This window comes from Strix uralensis, chromosome Z (assembly GCF_047716275.1).
Source record: "Strix uralensis isolate ZFMK-TIS-50842 chromosome Z, bStrUra1, whole genome shotgun sequence".
Taxonomy (NCBI): Eukaryota; Metazoa; Chordata; class Aves; order Strigiformes; family Strigidae; genus Strix; species Strix uralensis.
The window spans coordinates 69,678,114-69,699,997 of NC_134012.1; the positions used below are offsets into that span (position 1 = coordinate 69,678,114).

General features: G+C 36.8%; 1 protein-coding gene across 1 annotated transcript in view; it reads right to left on the reverse strand.

Annotated features, from left to right (window-relative positions):
• FBN2 (fibrillin 2) overlaps window positions 1-21,884 on the reverse strand; it is a 175,620-nt gene that overhangs the window by 40,694 nt on the left and 113,042 nt on the right. The window contains exons 25-36 of the mRNA XM_074855232.1: window positions 21,154-21,279; window positions 18,723-18,851; window positions 16,455-16,580; window positions 15,609-15,734; window positions 14,691-14,813; window positions 14,442-14,567; window positions 10,325-10,450; window positions 9,119-9,241; window positions 7,655-7,777; window positions 5,873-5,998; window positions 3,127-3,249; window positions 2,631-2,753 (exon numbers count right to left, since the gene is read on the reverse strand). Of these exons, the coding sequence (XP_074711333.1) occupies window positions 2,631-2,753; window positions 3,127-3,249; window positions 5,873-5,998; window positions 7,655-7,777; window positions 9,119-9,241; window positions 10,325-10,450; window positions 14,442-14,567; window positions 14,691-14,813; window positions 15,609-15,734; window positions 16,455-16,580; window positions 18,723-18,851; window positions 21,154-21,279 (1,500 nt within the window). The remainder of the gene's footprint in view (window positions 1-2,630; window positions 2,754-3,126; window positions 3,250-5,872; window positions 5,999-7,654; window positions 7,778-9,118; window positions 9,242-10,324; window positions 10,451-14,441; window positions 14,568-14,690; window positions 14,814-15,608; window positions 15,735-16,454; window positions 16,581-18,722; window positions 18,852-21,153; window positions 21,280-21,884) is intronic.

Below are 21,884 nucleotides of genomic sequence, written 5' to 3' on the forward strand. Positions count from 1 at the left end.
AGCCTGGAATTCTCTAGCAGAATATCAATACCAAGTAAGCTTCAGTTTACTACTCACATGAACTGTCTTGACATGACACCATGTTCATCTTTGCCAAGCATAATATTTCTGTTTCTTCTGAAAGGAACTAGAATTTAAATTCCTCCACCTTTTTTTCTCAAGTATGCAATAGAGAGTGGTATTGAAGAGAACCAGAACCTGCTGTCCTTTACATGAAGTTTCTGGAACATTTTTCAGCATAACTTGTGCATTCCAGAAGCAAGAAACTTTCCTCTTTCTTGGTGAGAAAAAGGAAAGCCTATGTGTTTTGGTTTTTTTTTTTCCCAAATGACTGCAAGCTTAGAGTGAAAACTGGGTCATGTTTTACCATGTGCCTGTGACACAAACATCATTGCAAGTGAAGTCACAATTTGGAATTGGAGACCTGAGACTATAAAGAATCACAAGCAAACTGAACTTCAATTTGTCCATCTTTGGACTGCCTAAGTCAGTGAAGTAGACATACCCAAAGCATACCAAATCTAGAACCAGAACTAGTATTAGAATGGCAACTGTCTCTGTTTCCACTTCCCCTGCAAAATCATTTAACCCTCTGGAAATATTACAAATGAGAACTGTTGGTTCAAAACCTAACAATGCCTATAATTGTATAAAATAGTATAACTAATATATTTTCAGTTGCACATGGTGCCCCATCTCTTCAAGGGCTTTGAAAAGAATGGGCACTGAAGTGTTATTTCAATCATGGATTAGGGCTTTATTTCTATTATCTTACTCTCATCATATTTCATGGGAAGCAGAGAAGCCTCTTGCTTGCCCCTGTCAAAAACAAAAGCTGAATGTTCACTGAGTGTTTTCTGGACTTTGTCATAGAATCATTTTGTAGAGAAATGGAAAGTGTACACCTGAGGCTTGCAGCTCCTCCCACAGACAGGTAAGTGGATTTCAGTTCTGCCACTGTCTGAAAAAAACTAAAAAAAAAAAAGAATCCAACCAAAAAACCCATGTTTGCTCGGGGGCCTAAGTCTTGGGAGTCTCTTTTCAGTACAATCAGTTGTTGAGAAACTAAAAATGCTTCTTATATAAGGGAAAGGAGAAGAGCCTTTGTACCAGAGAGCGGGACAGCCCTAGTAGTATTTCCTTGGGACAGAAATAAGGAAGGGTCAAATAGTTTTTCTGCCACTTTCTTATTCAACATTTTTTCTTCAGAGATGGAGGGCTTGCTCTATGATTTGGGACTCTAGATTTGCTAGATTTACCCTTGAGTAGTCTCCCTTCCACTGTGGAGGCTTCCTTCAGGAAACACGGCACCCCTGCCAAAAATGTCATTGGGACAACTGGTCCCAAAATAGAGCGCCAACTCAAACTCCCACTTTTTAGTGAAACACAAGTCAGCTAGCAGTAGGATAATTAAGTCTCATAGGCTTCTTCAGAGATCACTTAAATTCTTTGGACTTGCAGGGCTAATCATACACAGCATCTGGCTGTAGGAAAGAATGAGAATCTTAGTTATATGCTGCAGAAAGGGAGCCAAAAAGGTAAGATTCCATTGCTTCAACTGAATCTTCAGATGAGGCAAAGCTAAAAGCTAAAGTCAGACTGCAACTGCAGAAGAAAGGTATTAAGGCAGGAATTGTCAGAAGAGTCTACGGGAGACAGAAACATACGTTTCGAATTCAATGGGAATAGATTATGCTACACTTCAACTTTAAAAATCTCAGGTTAAAGATTTAGAATAAATTGGTCAAGACTGTGGATGTCTAAAGGTCTCAAACAGGACTTCTTTCTAGCATCCAGAGAAGCAACAAGCAATATTCATAGGCAGAAAATGGAAAAACATGGAAAAGATGAGAGGTAAAATTTGTTCTGAAGAAAATCTGTATTTCGTTAGAAATTATTTGCTTAGAATATATTTATTTGCCACCACACTGTAGTATTATTGTAAACATATAGAAAAGGAATAGAGTCCAAACTACCATTTCAGGAGAATTTGAGTCTTCCCAAGGTAATAAAACAAAAAGGCTGTTTTCCAAATAAAAAGTTAGAAGGCTTTCCCAGGATCACACCCAAATGCTGTGTGGGCTGAACCTTAGCCTCTGTCTAAACCCCACCCTTCCCCAAAACTTCTGTAGGTTCCTAGTATATACTCTAATCACATAACAGTCCTATATCATGTAGCAAGGGGGAAAAGTAATGAAAATTCACTTTAAGTCTGTGTAAGCCAGAGACAATTACCTAAACTACAGTGAAACATGTCTTTTACTTTGTTTCCAGTGAAATGGGTACCACAATCAGTTTTAATTCCAGTTTAAACTTAAGCTAAACACATAAATCAGTCTCAAGACAGATCTAGGATTAAAAAATTCAGTTTTTTAAATGAGAACTGTTGACTGTCAGGAGAATGAAAATACAGGTAATATAGGTTTCAACAAATTTTAAAAAAGTGTATTTTAAAGAAACTATAAACACCATTAATCAGTTAAAATAATTAACTCCATCTCCAGAAACCTATATAACAGGATATGCAGCATATGGAAGTAAGATTTTTCTATCTAGCTACCCTAATTCACATCAAAAGAGTCATGCTGGCTGTGATTTCTAAAGTAATACTTCAGGTAGCTTCTACTTACCCACACAACCCACTCCAGTAGGATTCAGCTGGAAGTCTGGAGGGCAGTTACACTCATACCTTCCAGGAGTATTTACACAAAGACCATTAACACAATTAATGGGATCGGCACATTCATTGATATCTAAAATAAGAAGGTTATGTTTATAAATCTGCTCCCTGGACACAAAAGAGTAATTTTACTTTTTAAGACAAAATGGGCAAGAAAATTTCAAATGCAAGGGAATTTTAGCTGAAATTGAACAAAAGAGTTACTAATAATTTACCAAACGTTTAGGAATAACCTTTGTAGAGCTGCATATTTAAGAAGCCATTCTTTTAGTTCCATTCTTACTCCAAAGCATGCTATTCTACACTTGGCTTGTTTAGTGGGGAAAAATACACACTCATTGTTCTAAGAGAATACAATGCATGTTTTGTGAACTCATATCTAAATTAACTTGGTGCAATTAAAAAAAAAGTAAGTCTTGGCATTTTTCTGAACAGAAAAGATATACCTGTACAGTTTCCCCCGGTTCGATCTAGTTCATAGCCATCATCACAGATGCAATGAAACATTCCTGGTAGATTATTACAGGTACCAAATACACATATGTTCTGGAAGGAGCATTCATCGATATCTGAAGGAATATATTAAGATCAGAAAGTGACATATCATTATCATATTAGTATTACAATAGTGTGTTGTACTACTGAAAGCAAATTAAGACACATGTAACTTAAAAAAAATTTTAAAAAGCAACACTGAGTAATCACTTTTGGTTTTGTGTAGAATGCTATAGCTAGGGATTTGTGAGGCATTCTCCATTAAGGTGCTTGGTACTTATTCCTGTTTTACGAAGTGTGAATTAAAAAATCACAAAACTGACTTCTCAGGACTCAAAATGAAAACTAAGTCAAAAAGTCAGTAAGTTCCTTTCAAAATGTGCATTAAACAGAATGAAGTGTAACACCATACAAAGGTGTCAGTCATTTCCTAGCTCATAGTCTGCAACATTTCTTACTAACGGCAAGTAAGATTTTCAATATACCACTCTCAGGAAAAAAAAAAAAAGTATAGTAAGAAGAAAGAGAGGGAGTAGGCATCAACAGTTACTTATATCTCCTTGGAGAAAGAATACAAGGAATATAGGAAGTAAGAATTATCTATGAGTTTCTCAAACCCATGTTAAACCAGTTACATAGAAACTACATATAGGTGATCTAAAATGCGTATAAAGGACTGCTCATGTAAATTCAAGATGAAATTAGGTGACTTTGTTAACTTAGTGCTAGAAAAGAAGTTAAATATTAACAGCACAGAGTGCAAGGTTCAGACACAAACTATAAAGGACTTCTGAGCTGAAGATAAGTAAGGTAAGAGGGAAAAAAAAACCCTGCACGTACTGTCTGACAGCAAGACTTCTAAGTTGCCAAAATAAAGCAGCTGTGCAGAAGGCTAATGAAACTCTAGCATGTACTACTGAGCTATTTTTAGCAGAGATGGGGAAGTGGGAAGTATTAATACCATTCTACAATGCACAGCTAAATCTTCATTTGAAATTCTGTGTGCAGTGCTCTCTTCAAGAGTGATGAACTAGAACTGCATGAAGTATAAAAAAGGGATATTAAAATGATTAGAGTAATGAAATATCTATTTCGAACTTGGCTGGCTTGCCTTAGACAAAACTTGAGAAGAAGCCTCTTTATAGGAACATATAAGAAGGGGTAATTTTTGAGGGGGAGAGAAATTTTTAAGGGAAAATTAAATTTAAGATAAATGCCTAATATCCAACAGTCCTGACTAAATTTCAACTGGAAATTAAAGGAAGGTTTCTAAGTGCCTTGGAGTACAGCCAAGGAATAACCTCCGAATAAGGTCGTGAATGCAACTAGTGTTCAGACGAAGCTTTATAAAGTTATGGAAAAGACTGCATCATTGAGAAGCTAATGTACTGACATCTCAAGGGTTTTCTGAAGAAATTGGATGAATTATTTGTATTACAATTATTGTAGTAAATCCGTGCTTTGGGTTTTGTCCATTGATTGCAGAAATCAGCCAAGGAGTCATGTTATCATCGGAAAAATTAATATATCAAGTTTAAAAGAAAACAACAAAAAACTTTTTTTAAGTATTCAGTACCCAGATCTTTTGGTTCTCCAACAGCACAATTTAATCTATGGAATGCTTTCAGACCTCTGTTGGAATCACAGTAATATAATAATACCAAGCATTGTTTCAAAATTCTTCAATTTATTTTCCAGAGCATTGTTGTGGACCAACTGAAAAGCCAAATGTTGGTAACCTGCTGTCCCAAGAATTAGAATCATATTGTTTTTCAAGACAATGATTGGCTGATACCTATTTGGGGATTTTTATTAGAACACTGACATGACTATAATATGACAAAGTAACTGAGCTGCACTGAGAAATTCAGTAAAGATGATTGTTAATACTTAGTAAGTATTATCAGAAGCACCTGCAATTTTTCTACAGCTGTAAGTCTGATTCATACATGTACACCTGAATATTTGAACAGGCTAAGTTATGGACTGAATTTTAGATACTGCATCTTGGAATCTGTTTTTAATGTCTCATCAAGAATTTTGATTTCCTAAGATGTTATGAGGTTTCCACCATTAAAGATGAAATAAATTAAAAAGATTTGGAGCACCAGCTAAAAAGACTTTATCTACTATATGGCTCTCTTAAATTAAACAAAAAAAAGTAAGAACGTAATAGGGAATAGAAGCTGAATTGGACTAGAAAGATAGTAATTTCTTTTGTACTTCAGATGATCTGCTACAATATTGAGGGTGAAAGGGTGATGATAAGAAATGTGTTACAAATGTGCCATATATAGCAGTGATTTGCCTACTTCAATATTCCTGAAAGCATTTATTTTACAATGAGGTCACTTAATGCAATTTGTGTCTCCTATGTAAAGATACTAAATAAACCAGTGATGAATACAGGATTTTCGACATACTACTCACTATGACAAAAAGGAAATATTTAAAAAAAAAACAAAATTACTGTGCCAAACCCCTGCTCTGGGATTTCTGGACAGGAAAACTTCATAAAAAGATCAAAGCTACCTTCAACAAAATTCACACTGCAAAATGCCTGAAGAAATTACTTATATGTGAAGCATGTGATGAATATTCTGCTTCCAGGTTGAGGTCCTTCCAGCACTTCTTATTGTTTGCTTTATAGAAGCCAATCCAAACTCAGAAAATGAACTTGAAGTACCAGTGGCTTACCTTGGCACGACTTGCTGTCCAAGGCGGGAGTGAATCCCATCTCACACTCACAACGGTAGGCACCAGGGACATTCAAACACTGTCCATTTTCACACAGATTAATATTTTCTGCACATTCATCAACATCTGTGGAAGACAGCAAATTTCTTTGAAACTACATGTTTCACTAGCAAAATACACATAATATTATCCTGATGTTCAAAATAATAGTGCTGTTGAGAATTGTTAATATTAAGCAAAAAATTGACACCTGAAGATGAAGTAAACTGAAAGACTGCAGAAAAGCAAACATAATGTCATTTCCAAAATTAGTCCTTTTATCTTGCCAGGATTCCTTACTCCTTGTCTTTCATTAACAGATTTAATTTTTTTTAAATAATGCATGGTTTTCAGATTCAGTACTATTAGCTTTGACAAATAAGTTGGATATTTTGCTTACAAAGTTAAAACTTTGTCCTCCTGGTATATATTGCTATGTTACTTTGACATACAATACATTCAAAAGGCAAATTTTCTTAAGTGAATCACACGTAGAAAATTATTTTCATATGTATTTTAGGAAATACTCTTTGAGGATTATGAACATTACAACTACCACTTGCACACTACTGGGGATTCTTCTAGTATGCCCCCCAAATTATTTTTTTTATTTTAACAGCCATAAAAGAGCAGAATGACAAAGCAAGGCATTCACCATTGAAGTCATCATAAGAACTCATAATTTGCTTATGATTGTCCAAAGAAATTTTCAATATACTTTCTTCATTTTAGTCAGTCCCTAGTATCTCACCTGATTTTTAAAAAACAGATCTGCAAACGGTGTGTGTTAATAATAGAGATGAAAGTTCTTGTTCATTAATCACAAACTTGAAACATAGGCAAATATTTGAAGATCCTTATTCTGTCATAAAAAAAACCTTACAATACCAATCAGAAGACTGTCTTGTTAAGGTGTAAATTAGATTTTGATTTTAAATTAGCCAGTTAGCTAATAATGAATGCATTCACATTAGTTTCTAGATATTTTACTATTATCAGGATTCATTCCTTCAAACCTTCAGATTTGCTGACTACATATAGGACACGTTAGAACTCAGGAGCAGAGAAAGAAATTGTTGCAGCTCCACTCTGTAACTGATAAAAACCACAGTAACTCAATAGTTGGCTATTAATGTTTAATATAAAATCTTTACATTTCACATAAACCTTTACACGTCAGTTTATTTCGAATCACTTGCTGCATGCTAAACAATGTTCATTATTAATAGTGAGCATTTACCAACAAATTTAAATGCAGACATCATAGGCAATATTTTTTAATTGTAATTTGTTTTTCTGTTTAAAAAGTCCTATGTTAATGATTAAATCCTGCTCAACTAACATAGTGAGGGGAAAACAGATGATGCCTTCCCTGCCAGAGACAGACCTCGCCTACAAGACAGGAACCGTAATAGAGAGCTGGTGTTTTGTCTTCTTGACTAGAGAGCCTGCTGCTGCAAGCAGCACATGTGCATTAAAAAAACTTGGCATGCAGATGAGAAGAAGGAAGAAGCAGACAGTAACTTCATTCAACAAATGGGCCCAGCGAGCCCAATTTGGCACAGAAATCAAAAGAACAATCAGTTGCCTCTGTTCACATTTCTTCAGCAGATAGGAAGAATCCTGATCTTAAAAGATACTTTTACATCTCTTATCTTGCCTTTCAGGCTTAGACCAAATTTGCAAAGCTTCCATGAAGCAGAAACAATCGATCACATGTCAGCTTTCACAGAAACTTCTTACCAGAACAAGCAAATCCATCCCCAGTGAATCCCCCCGCACAGACACAGCGGTATGACCCTGGTGTGTTCACACACTGAGCGTTCACGCTGCACTGGTGGGTCCCGTTGGAGCATTCATCAAGATCTGCACATCAGGGGGAAAAGAGTGCAAGCAGTAACAGAGCAGTTAGCATACTTGGTTTACAATTAACTGCCAAGCTAACAGGCAGAACTGCAAAGATGATTTATGTCTCCATAAATACATGAAGTTCTCTTTAGAAGATACAGGATTAATCTATAGTAATTTCATTTTAATATTTCTTCCTTTAAGTTAAAATTCATGGGATTGGGTAAAATGTTCCCAAGCCATCAGATAGAATTCAGCTTACTCATTACTGCCATACATTTGGAGAGTCTTCTCAAGCAATAGAAGAATGTGACAACAATGTAACCCCATAAAAGCTAATGCAAGCTTTCTTATTTAGTTGGATGTCAACTTGGATGAAAAAAAAAAAAAAAAACCAAAGGAAAAAGAAAAGAGTTTTCTTCCCCTCAAGGGCATGTTTGATGGGAATGGCCATATGGGTCCGTGACGTAAGAGTCACACTACCTAGTGCTATGGGGTAGCCGACAGCCCCTTCTCACTCATCTGCGGAGTGGTCTCCTGGAAGAACACTACACCCAGGAGCTATTGAAACTATAAGGATGTTGCCAGGAAAACTTTTTAAAAGTCTTCTCCTTCAAATGGGACTTTTTATTTACTTAGTAGAACCTCACATAATTTTAATTAAATGATAATAACAAAGACATGGAGGCCTTCCGCTTTTTCTCAGATGTGGCTTTAAAAGCTTAGAAGATCTGGGCTGCAGTAAAATCTCATAGTATGGTACTTTTACATATTACACCAACAAAGCCTGATTCTTAAATGAAGCTCCTCTTCTATAGATCCCAAAATGTTTGGGAAAAAAGGTAAATATTACAATCTTTTACACACCAAACTAAAGAATGAAGGCTAGGGGACATGATGCTACTCTAGCAGCTCAACAAAAGTAGAATCAAGTTTCCCATACTTCAAGTTCAATCTGCTTTATATTAGGGCCCATAAACTAGCCATGCTACAGAACATTTACAAAATATGGTATTAATTAACAGAATTAATATCTTACTGTCAGGAAATCACAAAAAAATTTCCATTTTGTTTTTGACTGATTTTTAAGATTTTCAACATTCTAGCACTTGTATATAAAATTTGTAAAATACATAGTTAATTCAGTAAGAATTCAGACAGGTTTTTGAGATGAAACCAGTTCCTTCCTCAGAAAACCAAATCCCTGAAACATAAGAATTTTGCATACCCATCTATCCACAGAGTGCAGCAGATGTAAGAATAACACTTTGTTTCTAATGCAGTAATCACATAGTCACATTACATGCTTTCATAAAAAAAAAGTAAGAAAGATAAAAGGTTTGTTTTCTATATACTTACCAATACATTTGATGCCATTTCCAACCCATCCTTCTCTGCAACTACATTTAAAACTTCCTGGTACATTGACACATGAGGCATGCATGTCACAGTTGTGAGCACCCATTTCACACTCATCCACATCTACAACCACAACGTAAACTATTAGTATTTACATCAAGAGCACTGGAATATTACAAATTATGTTCCTTTTACATGTTGTTTATTTCCACTGCGCAGGTTTGTAGTCCTTTAAAAAGCAAATGTTCAAGACTACAGAGTAAGTCAAGCAAGTTACTTTGTATTATGCGTTAATAAAAACTAGTGACAACTGAATTTTTATTTTGTTCCTTGTTTGCAAACATGACAAATTTAGTCTGCTCTCCAACAATTATTTTTCAGTTTGAAATTAAAGCTATCTTCCAGACATATTAAAAATGCTGATCTTTTTATGTCTTAAAATGGGATGAGACCTTTGGGTGCACAGGCATGTTTCAGTTATAAAAATGGTTAGTCCCAAGATTTTAGTAATTACAGAACAAATTCTTAAAGACCAAATTATAGGAGAACTTCTGTCAACTCTTCCAGAAGAATAAATTTAGATTAACTTAGCTTCTTGAATGCAGTGGACCCAGCTTGCAGAAGACAAGGTACTGCTTAACTATCACAGGAACTTGCAGAGTTTGAAACTGACTGACACCGATTCTTTAAAATTTACTGGCATGGGTTGAAGGATGACATATGCTTTCCCTTTCACATCACCACCTCTTTTCATTCTTTTACTTTTTTTCTTTTGTCCTGTTTTTACACTACAGACTTATTTCCTGCAGCTTTAGTTGACAGATGAATTCATACTTTAAGTATGTATGACAAATGAGTACTGATAAAATACTTCTAATACAAATGCAGCTGTGCCCACCCAAACTATGTTTCGTACCACAAATGCTCACCCAATCTACACTGATAAAAGCTTTGCCTTTAAGATTACAGTTATGTAAGGGGCCTCTCACACCATATGGTACTGGTCAAGTAACATATCTTGTCAAACTCTGGATACATGCTGACAAATGTAAAATGCTTATTCTTATATTTACTATTGTGTACAGATACCAATCTCTGACTTGTGTGTGAACATTTGTGCATTTATTTTACTTGAAAGCCAACCAAGATATGTGCACCTGAAAGTCAACCAAGGTACGTGACATACGTGCTGGAAATTTGCTTTACCTGTGCATCCAGTGGCTCCTTTCTTGACCGAGTATCCTAGCTGGCAGTGACAAATGAAGGAACCTTTAGTGTTTTCACACTCCCCAAACATACAGATGTTGGAATTCAAATCACATTCATTCACATCTGTAAGTGCACAGAAATTCATTATTAGTTGAACATTACTGTCATTTAACAGCATACTTTGTCTTTTCGGAATACTTTCATTCAGGTGAAAATATCAGAAGCATGGTCCACCCCTATGACATGTGGCATTTATTAATCTTCTTCATAATGTATTTCAGCCGTTCCATTCTGTATTCTTTTAATTCCCTAAAAACAAGTAAGGATGAATGTGTAGCCCAAATACCACAGTGTTTTCTAATTTGTTTAGAATGATAATTACTTGACTATGAAGTCAATTACTTCTTACAGGAATGACTTTAAAGCATTTTTAAAAAACATGTTCTTGATCATAATATAGCTATAAATTTCTTCCAAAGAAGAATTTACATAGTAAATTGATTACTTCTTTTGTACTGATACTATCTACAGGTTTCAATTTGCACATTTTGATTACTATTTAAAATTGAATAATGATATATACAAGTGTGTTGATACCTCCGAATAACATTTGTTAAAATTATAAACACAAGCAGTTCTTTTAGTAAGAATTCATCTTAAGAAAGACAATGAATCTTAGGAAACAATGAAACTGGTATAAGAACAAACTAGACTTGGGTACCTGTCAAGCGGGTAACTGAGGAGTTTCATATGAGTGTTCTGAGTCATACTGCATATGGCTCATATGGCCCAAGGGCTTTTCAAATACCTTGTCCAATATTTCCATTTGTGCCTTGAAATGATATTCACTAACAGTATTATACTATGACATTAAAGACAGCTACTATACTGTGGACGAAAAGGCATTTCTGGTATTTGTAGTTCTTTTGAGTGAAGTAAGATGCCATGTAATGCAGCCAAAGCAGAGGCCCACATCACATATAAATTAAAAGTGTATGGAATATAATTAGTATTAGCTTGCCTTAAACCCCAATATAAGCATGCTAAAACAGTGTAACTAGCAATAGCATGTAAGTATTGCGTAATACTGTGATGGCACAGTCAGACACAGTTTTGCGTAAGGATATGAGCAAGAAGACTGCCAAAAGGACAAAGAAAGATGGGTGTAGCTGCATGAAGGACATGTTAAAGTCATAGAAGTTGCCAGACAAAGGATGATATAAGCACAAGGGACTGCAGATAGGCAGGAAAACCTCACAGGTACACCAGAAGAATGACTGGCCACACAACAAAACAAGACAAGACCTACAAGGAGTAGAAGGGACCCTCCTTTTTGAGGGAGGCAATAGCATAAAAACAAAAGCATGGAAAATTGAAGACGACAGACAGACTCACCTCAGTTCCAGCTTTTCTTGTAAACAAGCGCTCAAGCCCAATCACCTTGACCTTTGTGACTAAGCAACACAAAGGGCTGGAAGCCAGTCAATGCAAACTACCCGCAACAGCTCTGTGATATTGTATACTTGCATATAGTTTAGAATGGGATTGTTAAAAAGTAAGTTTTGTATGTGCAGTGATAATGATCAATAATGTGCAAGAACTGACCATTGGCAAATGCGTTGTTATTAAATGAATTTAGTAAAATTTAATTCTGTATTTTAAAACAGGGCTGATTTCATCAGTCTTCTAAATACTCTCATTACAGCAACCTTTATTTCCCTAGTATATTCAGTTGTTACACTATGAGGCAAAGAAAGCTGCCATGCTCTATGTCTCTTCAGTTGCAGGAGCTGCAGACTTATCTCTGTAGTTCTGCTTGCTGAGACATCCCTGGAACATAAGAATTGACCTGCTTCTTCCAAAATCTCACTGGAAAAGCCTGAACTATGAAGCATATCAAACAGGGAACTCAACATCACAAGGAAACTTCAAACTCCTTCTCTTAGTAGATCATATCATGGCTATGAGTAGCTCTGGCACAGCCTTCCATTTAGGTTTCAGGGAATGACTATGGATCACTGGCAGCTTTTTAGTACAGACATATCTATCACTTTGCTATGTCATTAGAGAATGGGTAGCTAGGAAATATTTTTTACTAATGATCCCAAGTGTGTACGTGTGTGTGGCAGAGCGAATTCCTTGTGAAAGAAACAAAGTCCCTCTGATTGTGAAAGAAGCTGAAATAAACTTCAAGACATTTCAAGAGAGGAAGAAAAATCCAAATGTCTATCAAAGCTAAGGTTAAGTAAGAATGAAAGAAGAGGTCAATAACCATTGTCCTAATGGTGCTGCTGAAAGCAAGTTTGGGAGAAAGTAAAGAGCAGAGACATTAAGAGCATGCTGTTGAGAATAAATGCTTCCAAAAGTTAGAGCTATCTCTGGCACATACAAAGACACGAAGCCACCACAAAGGTAACATGCAAGAAGTCAGGCTGCAGGTGGAATGGGGAAAGACCCTTGCAGAAAGAACAGGTGATAAGTTACAACCAGAAAAGTTTTCCCACAACCATTTAAAAAACCAAGATAGTCAGAAGGAAAAACAGGGCATCAGGACTGTAGATGTGCTCATGTCAGACTCCCTTTCCAGACACTTCCAACAATTGACTGCTCAGCACGTGCTGCCTTGACGCAGACTGAAGTTTCAAGAGAGAGGTAAGTTTGCTACTGATGTCTCCCTGTTCTTCCCGATTTTACTGAGTGTTGCCTGTATGATGAAAACTTTCCATTAAGAAGAAAACCTCTCCTAAAGAATAATGTAGTTTGTACCTGAACTGTGTTTTAGATTCTTATACTGCATGCTAAATCTTCAATATAGGCTTTCAACTATAATACAAGGCTTCAACATTATTCTAGAATTTACCTAATTTGAAAGCTAAATAGTTCATAATTAAAGATCTGGTTAAAAACTTGAAGTTAAAACATAGTCTTATTGTGAGTTACACCTAGGTCAACTTTTTGTCTTTATTCAGATAGCTCCAATTTTACACTAGTTAAATGACAAAGATCATCTAATTTCACATACTGTCATATAAATACAAGATACTACAAATATTTTTGCTGAAAAAAAAATTAAGTACTTTGTTGAAAGTAGTGTTAGGTCCAGTAAGAAACTGCAGTTACCCCAAAGGCTTCTTGACAAACTGGGTGATGCTGTTAGCAAGGAAAGCAATTATATACATGGCAGAAATTCACACTTTCTCACTGTAGGTTTCTAAGTTTAATATCAGATGCTGTTTCCCTAGAGAAGAATATTTAAGAGCAGTTGTGTATAAAATGAAAAAAAGTACAACTACTAAGATGGCTAATACGAAAAAATTATTGAAAAGATGAATTCTAAGTTTTTAAGTTCTTTGCGTAAACATGGAGTCTGTGCACAAAACTTAATACAAGAAACTGAAATAACACCAAAGTGAAAGTGAAAAAAAAATTTTAAATTCAACCCTAACTATGGAAGAAAATAGACAAAACCAGCTCAGGACAGCTTTGCTCTGCATTACGTATAACTAGTTTCTCCCCAGTGTGTGTGTGTGAGTGTGCACACGTGCAAAGTGAATGTTTGTTTGACAGCTCTCACGAAATATAGAAACATGTTGTTAGTATAGCCAAAACCACATTAAAATATGAAACATAAGAAACTTTATATTAAATCTAAAAGGTAAGAACATCATATAAACACCAAGATAAACTAAATAGGTTAGGTTAAATTGAGGAGATACTTTTATTTTAATTTCCTTTATAATTACTTATGATAACTTTCTGTAGTTGAGGGAATAAACTAAAACATTTTTAAGAGACAGAACAAAATGCTGGGGCACTCAAATAATCTCTTCTCAATAGAGGTGTTTTAGAGGAATCATATAATTACAATTAAATCACTCCTATTTTTGGAACTATGTGATTTCATTCATCTTTAAGGACTTTTCAAATGTTTTTCTACCCTTCCTAACATCCATAGTGATAGACAAGAAAGAGCCACAGATTTTTTTTTTTATACTATACAGTTTCAATACCTACTTTCAAGGATTCAACAGTAAACCCTAAAACATTAACTGCAGAATTTTTAAATTAATTTAAATTAATTTTTAAATTAAATTTGGTGTATACAGCTACTTACCAATACAAGTTTTCATGTCCATAGAAGCCATAAATCCATCATAACAGAGACAGCGATATTCCCCTGGAATATTAGTACATTGCCCACCATCACAGATATCTGGACTGTTTTCACATTCATCAATATCTGGGGGGAAAAAAAAAAGCAGATAATAATTCTGTCACTCTGGTATGGATCGCCTAAAAAAATACCATATTCATATTGGCTGAAACACATGATGCTGAAACCTTTAAAAATATTAAAGCCTACCTGCACATGTCCTGACATCTGGCATTAGAGCATAACCATCACTGCAGCTGCATTCATAGCTGCCGTCTGAGTTAGTGCAGTGTGTGTCACACCCTCCATTCATTATCATACATTCATCAATATCTGGGGAAGCAACATTAGTAGTAGTAAGTCTGCTTTTATAAGGAAAAGTCATCTTCTCTTGCCATTTCACTTAGCAGATGAAAAAGTTTATTGGTGATACGACTGTGAATTTTATTCTCACTCTACTATCTCTGATTTATATTTTGTTCATCCTTCTTGCTTTCAACTGCGTTTTCCTCTGTTGGAGCAAGTGGCTACTTTTAGCTGTTGCTTTTGTTCGTACATATTACTAGGATGTAAAAAAAAGTTCAAAACACAACATGTGGAAAGAAGGAAAAGCCCTGAGAAACTTATGATTCATTAAAGCTTGAAATGTAGCACAAGTTTATATTTTTGCAAAAAACCCCAAAACCAACAAATAAAAAAACCTCTCAATACCTCTGTTTTCCTTACCAAGGTGATGACAACTACATAATTCAGTATTACTACAGTGAAGGATTTAAGAGATGTATACAATAAGGAGAAAAAGTAAAAGAGAAACTATCAATGCATGGGGCTCTTCTTGCTTAATCAAGAAATCAATATTTTCTAGTTGTTTTTAATGGAGTAGTACCACATGAATATTTTTTCTGAAAGTATTCTGTGGAGTTCAGTACAGCAACAATCTTTTTATTACTTCTTTATATTTCTAAGGTAAAAGAAGGGTCCAAAATAGTTCATGATATGCCTAACAGCAGATGAGAAGATGGTCCTGCTCAGTTTCAAAAAGAAGGTAGGAAACTAAATAAAAACAAAGACAGATGAAACAATATATGCTGAAGCACAAATACATAGGTGAAGGTGTACAACACTTGCCTATGCAGCCTTGTCTGTCAGGAGTGGCCTGGTACCCAGAATTACAGGAACACTGGTATGTTCCAACTATGTTCACACACCTGCCATTTCTGCAGAGACTGTCACTTAGTGAGCACTCATTTATATCTGGAAAAGAATCATTCATACCAATTACTTGTTATTCAGAATGCAGACTCTAACTGCTCAAATGCCAGAGAAAGAGGGTCAGAGGCACTATTTTAAACTGGTGGCTTTCAGGCTTTTTCAACTTCTTTCTTGTTCTTAGCATGTTCCAGTTCAAGGTATGGAGCTCTGAACAGTATCTTTAAGTCAGTGTCCGAAGGTTTATCTTCTTTGTCTCTGGCCCACAAGCATTCACTGAACAATCTGCTGGTTTAAACCAACTCTTGAAGCAACTATGCATCAAACACAGAAACCAAAGAGATAATATGCATTATGTATTTTGCATTTTTTCCACCATTTTGGTGAATTATTTGCAAAAAGGAGAGCTGTATTTAAATAAGGGATGATACTTTTTTCTGACTGTAGGAACAAAGTTCACTTTGTGCTTGTATGTATTTCACTTGAAAGTTGCCAACATGAGTGGTACAGTCCTTTGAGTTGCTAAATAACCTGTAAGAGGCCTGGTGAAATACTCCTCTTTGAAGGCAACAGCATTAAGGGCACTGGAGATTTTACAGGATCTGTTACAAGGCTTTAATTTGAAGATATTCATATAAAGGAGAAGCATGAATTTGTGTAAGATACTCCTGAGACCCCATCCTTGCCAGAGGCAAAAAGTTTTTATAGCACAGATGACTACTCTTCTTAGAAGGCTGAAGACTACTATTCTGAGTTGAAACTCACCTATGCATTCCTCACGTGACAGCGACAGCTCATGTCCCAGGGGACAGTCACACTGAAAACTCCCTTCGGTGTTCACACATGTACCACCTCTACACAGCAGAGGGTTGCGTTCACATTCATCAATATCTGTGAAGAAACCATAATAAACAAATACAAAAGCATTACTAAGGAGCAACAAAGAGAAAAGCAATTTCAGTGTCTGTAAGTGACAAAATCTGGAGGTCAGAAATAAAAGGATTGTTTCATTGAAGCAGTGCTGCTCCTTTTGTCATACTGCACAACAGGGCAAACAAAAAACCTATACATTATTAACTCTAAAAATGGGTATTTTTCCCCTCTAGAAAACCAGAAATTCATCATTCAAAATTAAGTATTCTAGGAGACACAGGACACAAGAAAAGACAGCAACTGTTTGGATGGTTGTTACTTAGATCAATGTATTAATGTGATGAAATTTTCAAAACACTGTTTCTTAATGCAACCAGACACCCATTTCTGTATGCATGGAAATTGCTAATAGGGAAGTGTGTGTCAACTTTTAATTAAATGGCTATTCAGTTTGATAACTCCTACATATGTCGTTCTGTGGCTGAGAAACATGCTTGCTACAGTTTATAATGGCAAACAATATTTGACTTACAAACCTGATAAAAACAGCTAACACTGTAGATGTGGATGAAGAGAAATATTACAAAAAGATGTTCAAGGTGCAGGATGCACTCATATTTTTGGGCTCCCAGGAAGCATCATGGCTACCTATTCTTGAAACTAGACTATTAAGATAGGCAGGCTAGTGTTATCTCATTAGCCTGAGAATTTAGCCAATATACCATTGGGTTTTGCAGGTTATTCACGTGAGGAAAGAAACTACCTGATAATAGAATTCAACATGTCTTTTGCTATAATCCTGCTTGGATAGTCCTCACAGCTCCAAAATGTTTTAATTGAACATTATGCCCTCCCTTAGTTCCTACATAAGGTCCTCAAGAAGTAATTTCTTGACTTATCTCCTCACTCTCTGCTTATTTATGTGACATCTTGCTTTCCTGCCTTGTTCTTACAGATAACATATCTCCACCATACAGTACTGATTCTCTGCATTTGTACTGTGTCTCTCATAAACGCTATTCAGCTTCCACAATTTAGCTTTTTTGTTATGTTCATCTGTGATTCGAGCAATGATTTTTTGCTGACTTTTGGAGTATAAAAGCATCACAATTTGCTTGGACATCAAGTAAGGTGATAGGAGGCCTGCATGGCCTCCTGGCACACAGGGGCATAGGACCACTTATCTGAGTTCAATTACAAGCACAAAACAAACTCGAACACAAAAAGGAAGAGTAAAATAGGCAAAGGCAGGGACAACTGATGCAGGAGAAATACAGAGCACTGTTTTGAGTGTGCAGAGATGAGGTTAGGAAAGCCAAAGCCACCAGGAGTTGACTCCTGCAAAGGATATGATGGGTATAACAGCAAAAAAATAAGGGGAAATGGGGGAAGTGAGCTGCTGACAAAGGACATGGAGAAGACCCATAAGTGCTAAGAGAGAGCTGGTCAATGTCATTTTGAAGCCCCTCCTGACCACCCTTGAAAGGTCATGGAAATTACACAAGGATCTTTAGGGTGGGAGGAGAGGAAATGCCAATACTATCTCCAAGAAGGGCAAGGAGGAGGACCCATTCATCAAGACGAAAATCTGACTGCATTTTCATTATATGTTTCATGATGTATTTCATGAAGTACTCCACAATACTAACTCAAGATTTTTTAAGATGGCTAGTAACTTTTGATATCTCCATATCTATTCTTACAACTTTAGACAGATTAGAGAGATGTGATCTTTCATGAAATGCTCTCAGAATTTCTTGAGTCCTAGAAGAATCAAGGAAAAGTGAATTACACTACTTTTGAAACTCTAGCCTTCTATTCCTAACTTCACCAAATGTTTGGATAGCTCATCAGCCACTTTAAAACTACATGAATGAATAGTTGCTGCCATTCTAAAACATCTATACAGAAACGTGTAAAAGTAATTAGCAAAAAGAACAAGCAAAGCTATATGCATAGTACATAGACGTGCTGAATTCTATTATTAGGCAGTTTATTCCCTATCTGTCCTATAAACTGTGTATCAGTTTCATTTGTTCAAGACGTCACAATAATTATGCATATGAAGTGTTCAGTGGATCAGACTAGAGTATAGTACAGAGTACAGTCAAGCTTTGTATGGTAAATGGACAGACTCCAGGTCATCCTGCCAATACTTACCCATACAGTTCTTCATCATCATAAATCCACTTTCATAACCATCAAAGCACTCACAGTCAAAACTTCCAGGAGTGTTGACACAAGTACCACTTCCACATAAGTCTGGGGAGATCCGGCACTCATCAATGTCTGTTTTATAGTAATGGAGAGGTAGAAAAAGTCAAACAGAGTTTAAGGTTACCCTGCTTTTCACAGAAGTGCACACTTGGCCATTATAAATCAACTCTACAGAAATCATATATAATATATAAATCAACAGAGAAAAATGAAATTAATTTAATATTTAAATGAATATCTGGTTATGCGAAACAGTTTGTGGAAGATTCATAACGCAATGCCTTCAGAGCTCTCAACTACAGATTAAACTATGCAACAGGTAGGCTTCCATTAAGTGTAATTTAAGGTTAGATTTCTAAGGAAATTACTAACTGTAACAAATTCTGAGTTATTATTAGAGGTATTATTAGAGGGGAGGGGGAGGGGGAGGGGGAGGGGGAGGGGGAGGGAGAGGGAGAGGGAGAGGGAGAGGGAGAGGGAGAGGGAGAGGGAGAGGGAGAGGGAGAGGGAGAGGGAGAGGGAGAGGGAGAGGGAGAGGGAGAGGGAGAGGGAGAGGGAGAGGGAGAGGGAAAGGGAAAGGGAAAGGGAAAGGGAAAGGGAAAGGGAAAGGGAAAGGGAAAGGGAAAGGGAAAGGGAAAGGGAAAGGGAAAGGGAAAGGTCTTTGTAAAACACTCTGGTAGTGAGTCAGGAAGCTAAGGAGGAATTTGTAATATGGATATGATCCAGTGAAACAGGTCAGTGTTGAAGGAGAGGACTGGAAAAAAGAACTGGATAGCCTTATATTTACTATCTCCTCATGTCTTTCCAGATTTCTGCCTTCCTCATTCTACTGCTCATCCAGTGTTTTTGGTGTGAACTAGGGTTAAATGCCTTTGTTTCATGTTCTCCTCTATACCCTCTACCTTCAGCTTCATTCACTACTATGTAATTAACTTTTGCATATTAAGAAATCACGAGTCTTTACAGGGAATAACAGAATATTTGAAACAATGAAGACATTAGTCCAGGATAGGGCATAGGATTGGTTCTGTCATACAAGAATTCCACAGAGCAAGGAATCAAAGAAGAGCATCAACATGATTGCAGTAAGTTGGTTAGCTGGGTAGTAGACTCATTTGCCTAAGTGGTTGAGGAAAACTAGGAAAGTATAAGCTTAACTAAAAAAACTGTTAAAGATTTAAAACATTTCTTTTTTCACCACATGCCAGAGTCTGTTTTGCCTCTGTATTGCCAGGTCAAGATAGTTCAGTCCTCACACACAAATGTGTGGAGGTGTCAGATGGTAACCCACGTGGTGGGCCTGGGATGTTACAGAGTACCTGGCCTCCTGCAGGCTTTATAAAACATTTTGTTGCTAATTTAAACCAAAAAAGAAGTCTTCCATTTAATAAAATGTGGTTCTCCACAGCTGCTCAGTGGAAGATTTTCATCAGAACAAACTTTCAGTGGAAAACTACCAAAAAAAGCATCTGTAGGGAGAAGTTTCCTGATTTATTCCTGTTAGTTTAGAAATAAAGTTTGTTAAACGCATTTCTCATCAATGCAATCACTATAAAAACACAGAAATCACCAGTTAGGGCAACGTTAACATCCAGACCAACCTCAGTCAACATGCCTTACCACCCACACTTCACATTACATAGACGACTGTGTGGTATAACAAAACCTTCTTCATTTTCAGCATAGAGCCACCCACAATGGTTCTCATAAGAGCTATTCAGGTTCTCATGAACAGAAAACTATCAAGCTTATCTTCTGTTCCAGGCAGTAAATAACAAAACATTAAACTTTCAAATTAAATGTACATCTCTTCTTGAGTTAACGCTGCACTGAAGTCAGAATTGCAGAGGTGCCTCTGCGTGTGCTTGGCTATCAAATCAAAATGAAAATGAATTTGCAGTAGAATCTCCGAGTTCATTTGGTAATACAATGATCAGACAGTAAGAAATGTAAATTAAGTTAATCTGTATGTTAAAACACTGAACTTGGCTTCGCCAGTGATCCTCATTGATTTCTCAGGATGTACTGAGTAAGCACGACCAGAGCATCTGTAACACCAATTAAAAAAATTCCTAATCTACGTCTACAAAAAGAATGTTACATTTATTAAAGAATCACTCTCTGAAAAGCCATTCTGTCCAAAGATTAAGCTCTTAGAAACTGAATTACATTAATTTTCCACATCACCAAGCTATGGAGGTTCCTTCAAAATGCCCCAGGCATGTGGTAGAGTCCCCGTGGCAGAGTCACTGGGTATCTTCAAGATGGACAGGGTGCTAGATAGCTAGATCTAGGCTCCCTTTCCCACAAAAGGTCCTTTCAATCTGGACTATTCTATGATCCTAGGAAAAACTGGGGAAAATGCAAGACTTACCTGTACAGTTTCTTTCCTCCATATCTAAAGTAAATCCACTGTTACATCTACATTTGAAACTTCCAATTGTGTTTCTGCATTTACCATTCATGCACATACCAGGGAACACTTTACATTCATTGATATCTATGAAATAAAACAAAAGATCATTCTTAAGCACAAATGTATATATAATTAATGTGAATTTCCTGTTCCTTTTTACCAATCATATTGGGCATAAAAGGTTTGGGTTGCAGGGGACTGGAGGGATGGCCTCCCCCTACACAGGTTAGGAGAATGGAAAAATGAAAGTGAGAAGGCAAGCAGGAGGGGACACTGTTGGAGACATGACTGGAGATGCACTTTTGGAAGGCAGAACTCCATGTCCGAGGAGGAAACCCCAAAGCACTGCCACCCCTGGAGGACCTATGCCAGGGAAGAGACACCCCTGAGGGACCACAGCCTGTGGAAGACCCACACCAGGGCAGGGACACCCCTGGGGAACTGCAGCTGTGGGTGACCCATGCCAGGGCAGACACATCTCTGAGGGACTGTAGCCTACAGGTGACCCAAGCAGGGGCAGGAACACCCTGAGGGACAGTGGCCCATGGAGGATGCTTGCTGGGGTAAAGACACCTCTGAGAGATTGTGACCAACATGCAATCCCTGCTGGGGTAGGGAGATCCCTGAGGGACCATGACCTGTGGGTGATCCATCCTGGGGCAGGGACACCCCCCCAGGGACTACAGTAC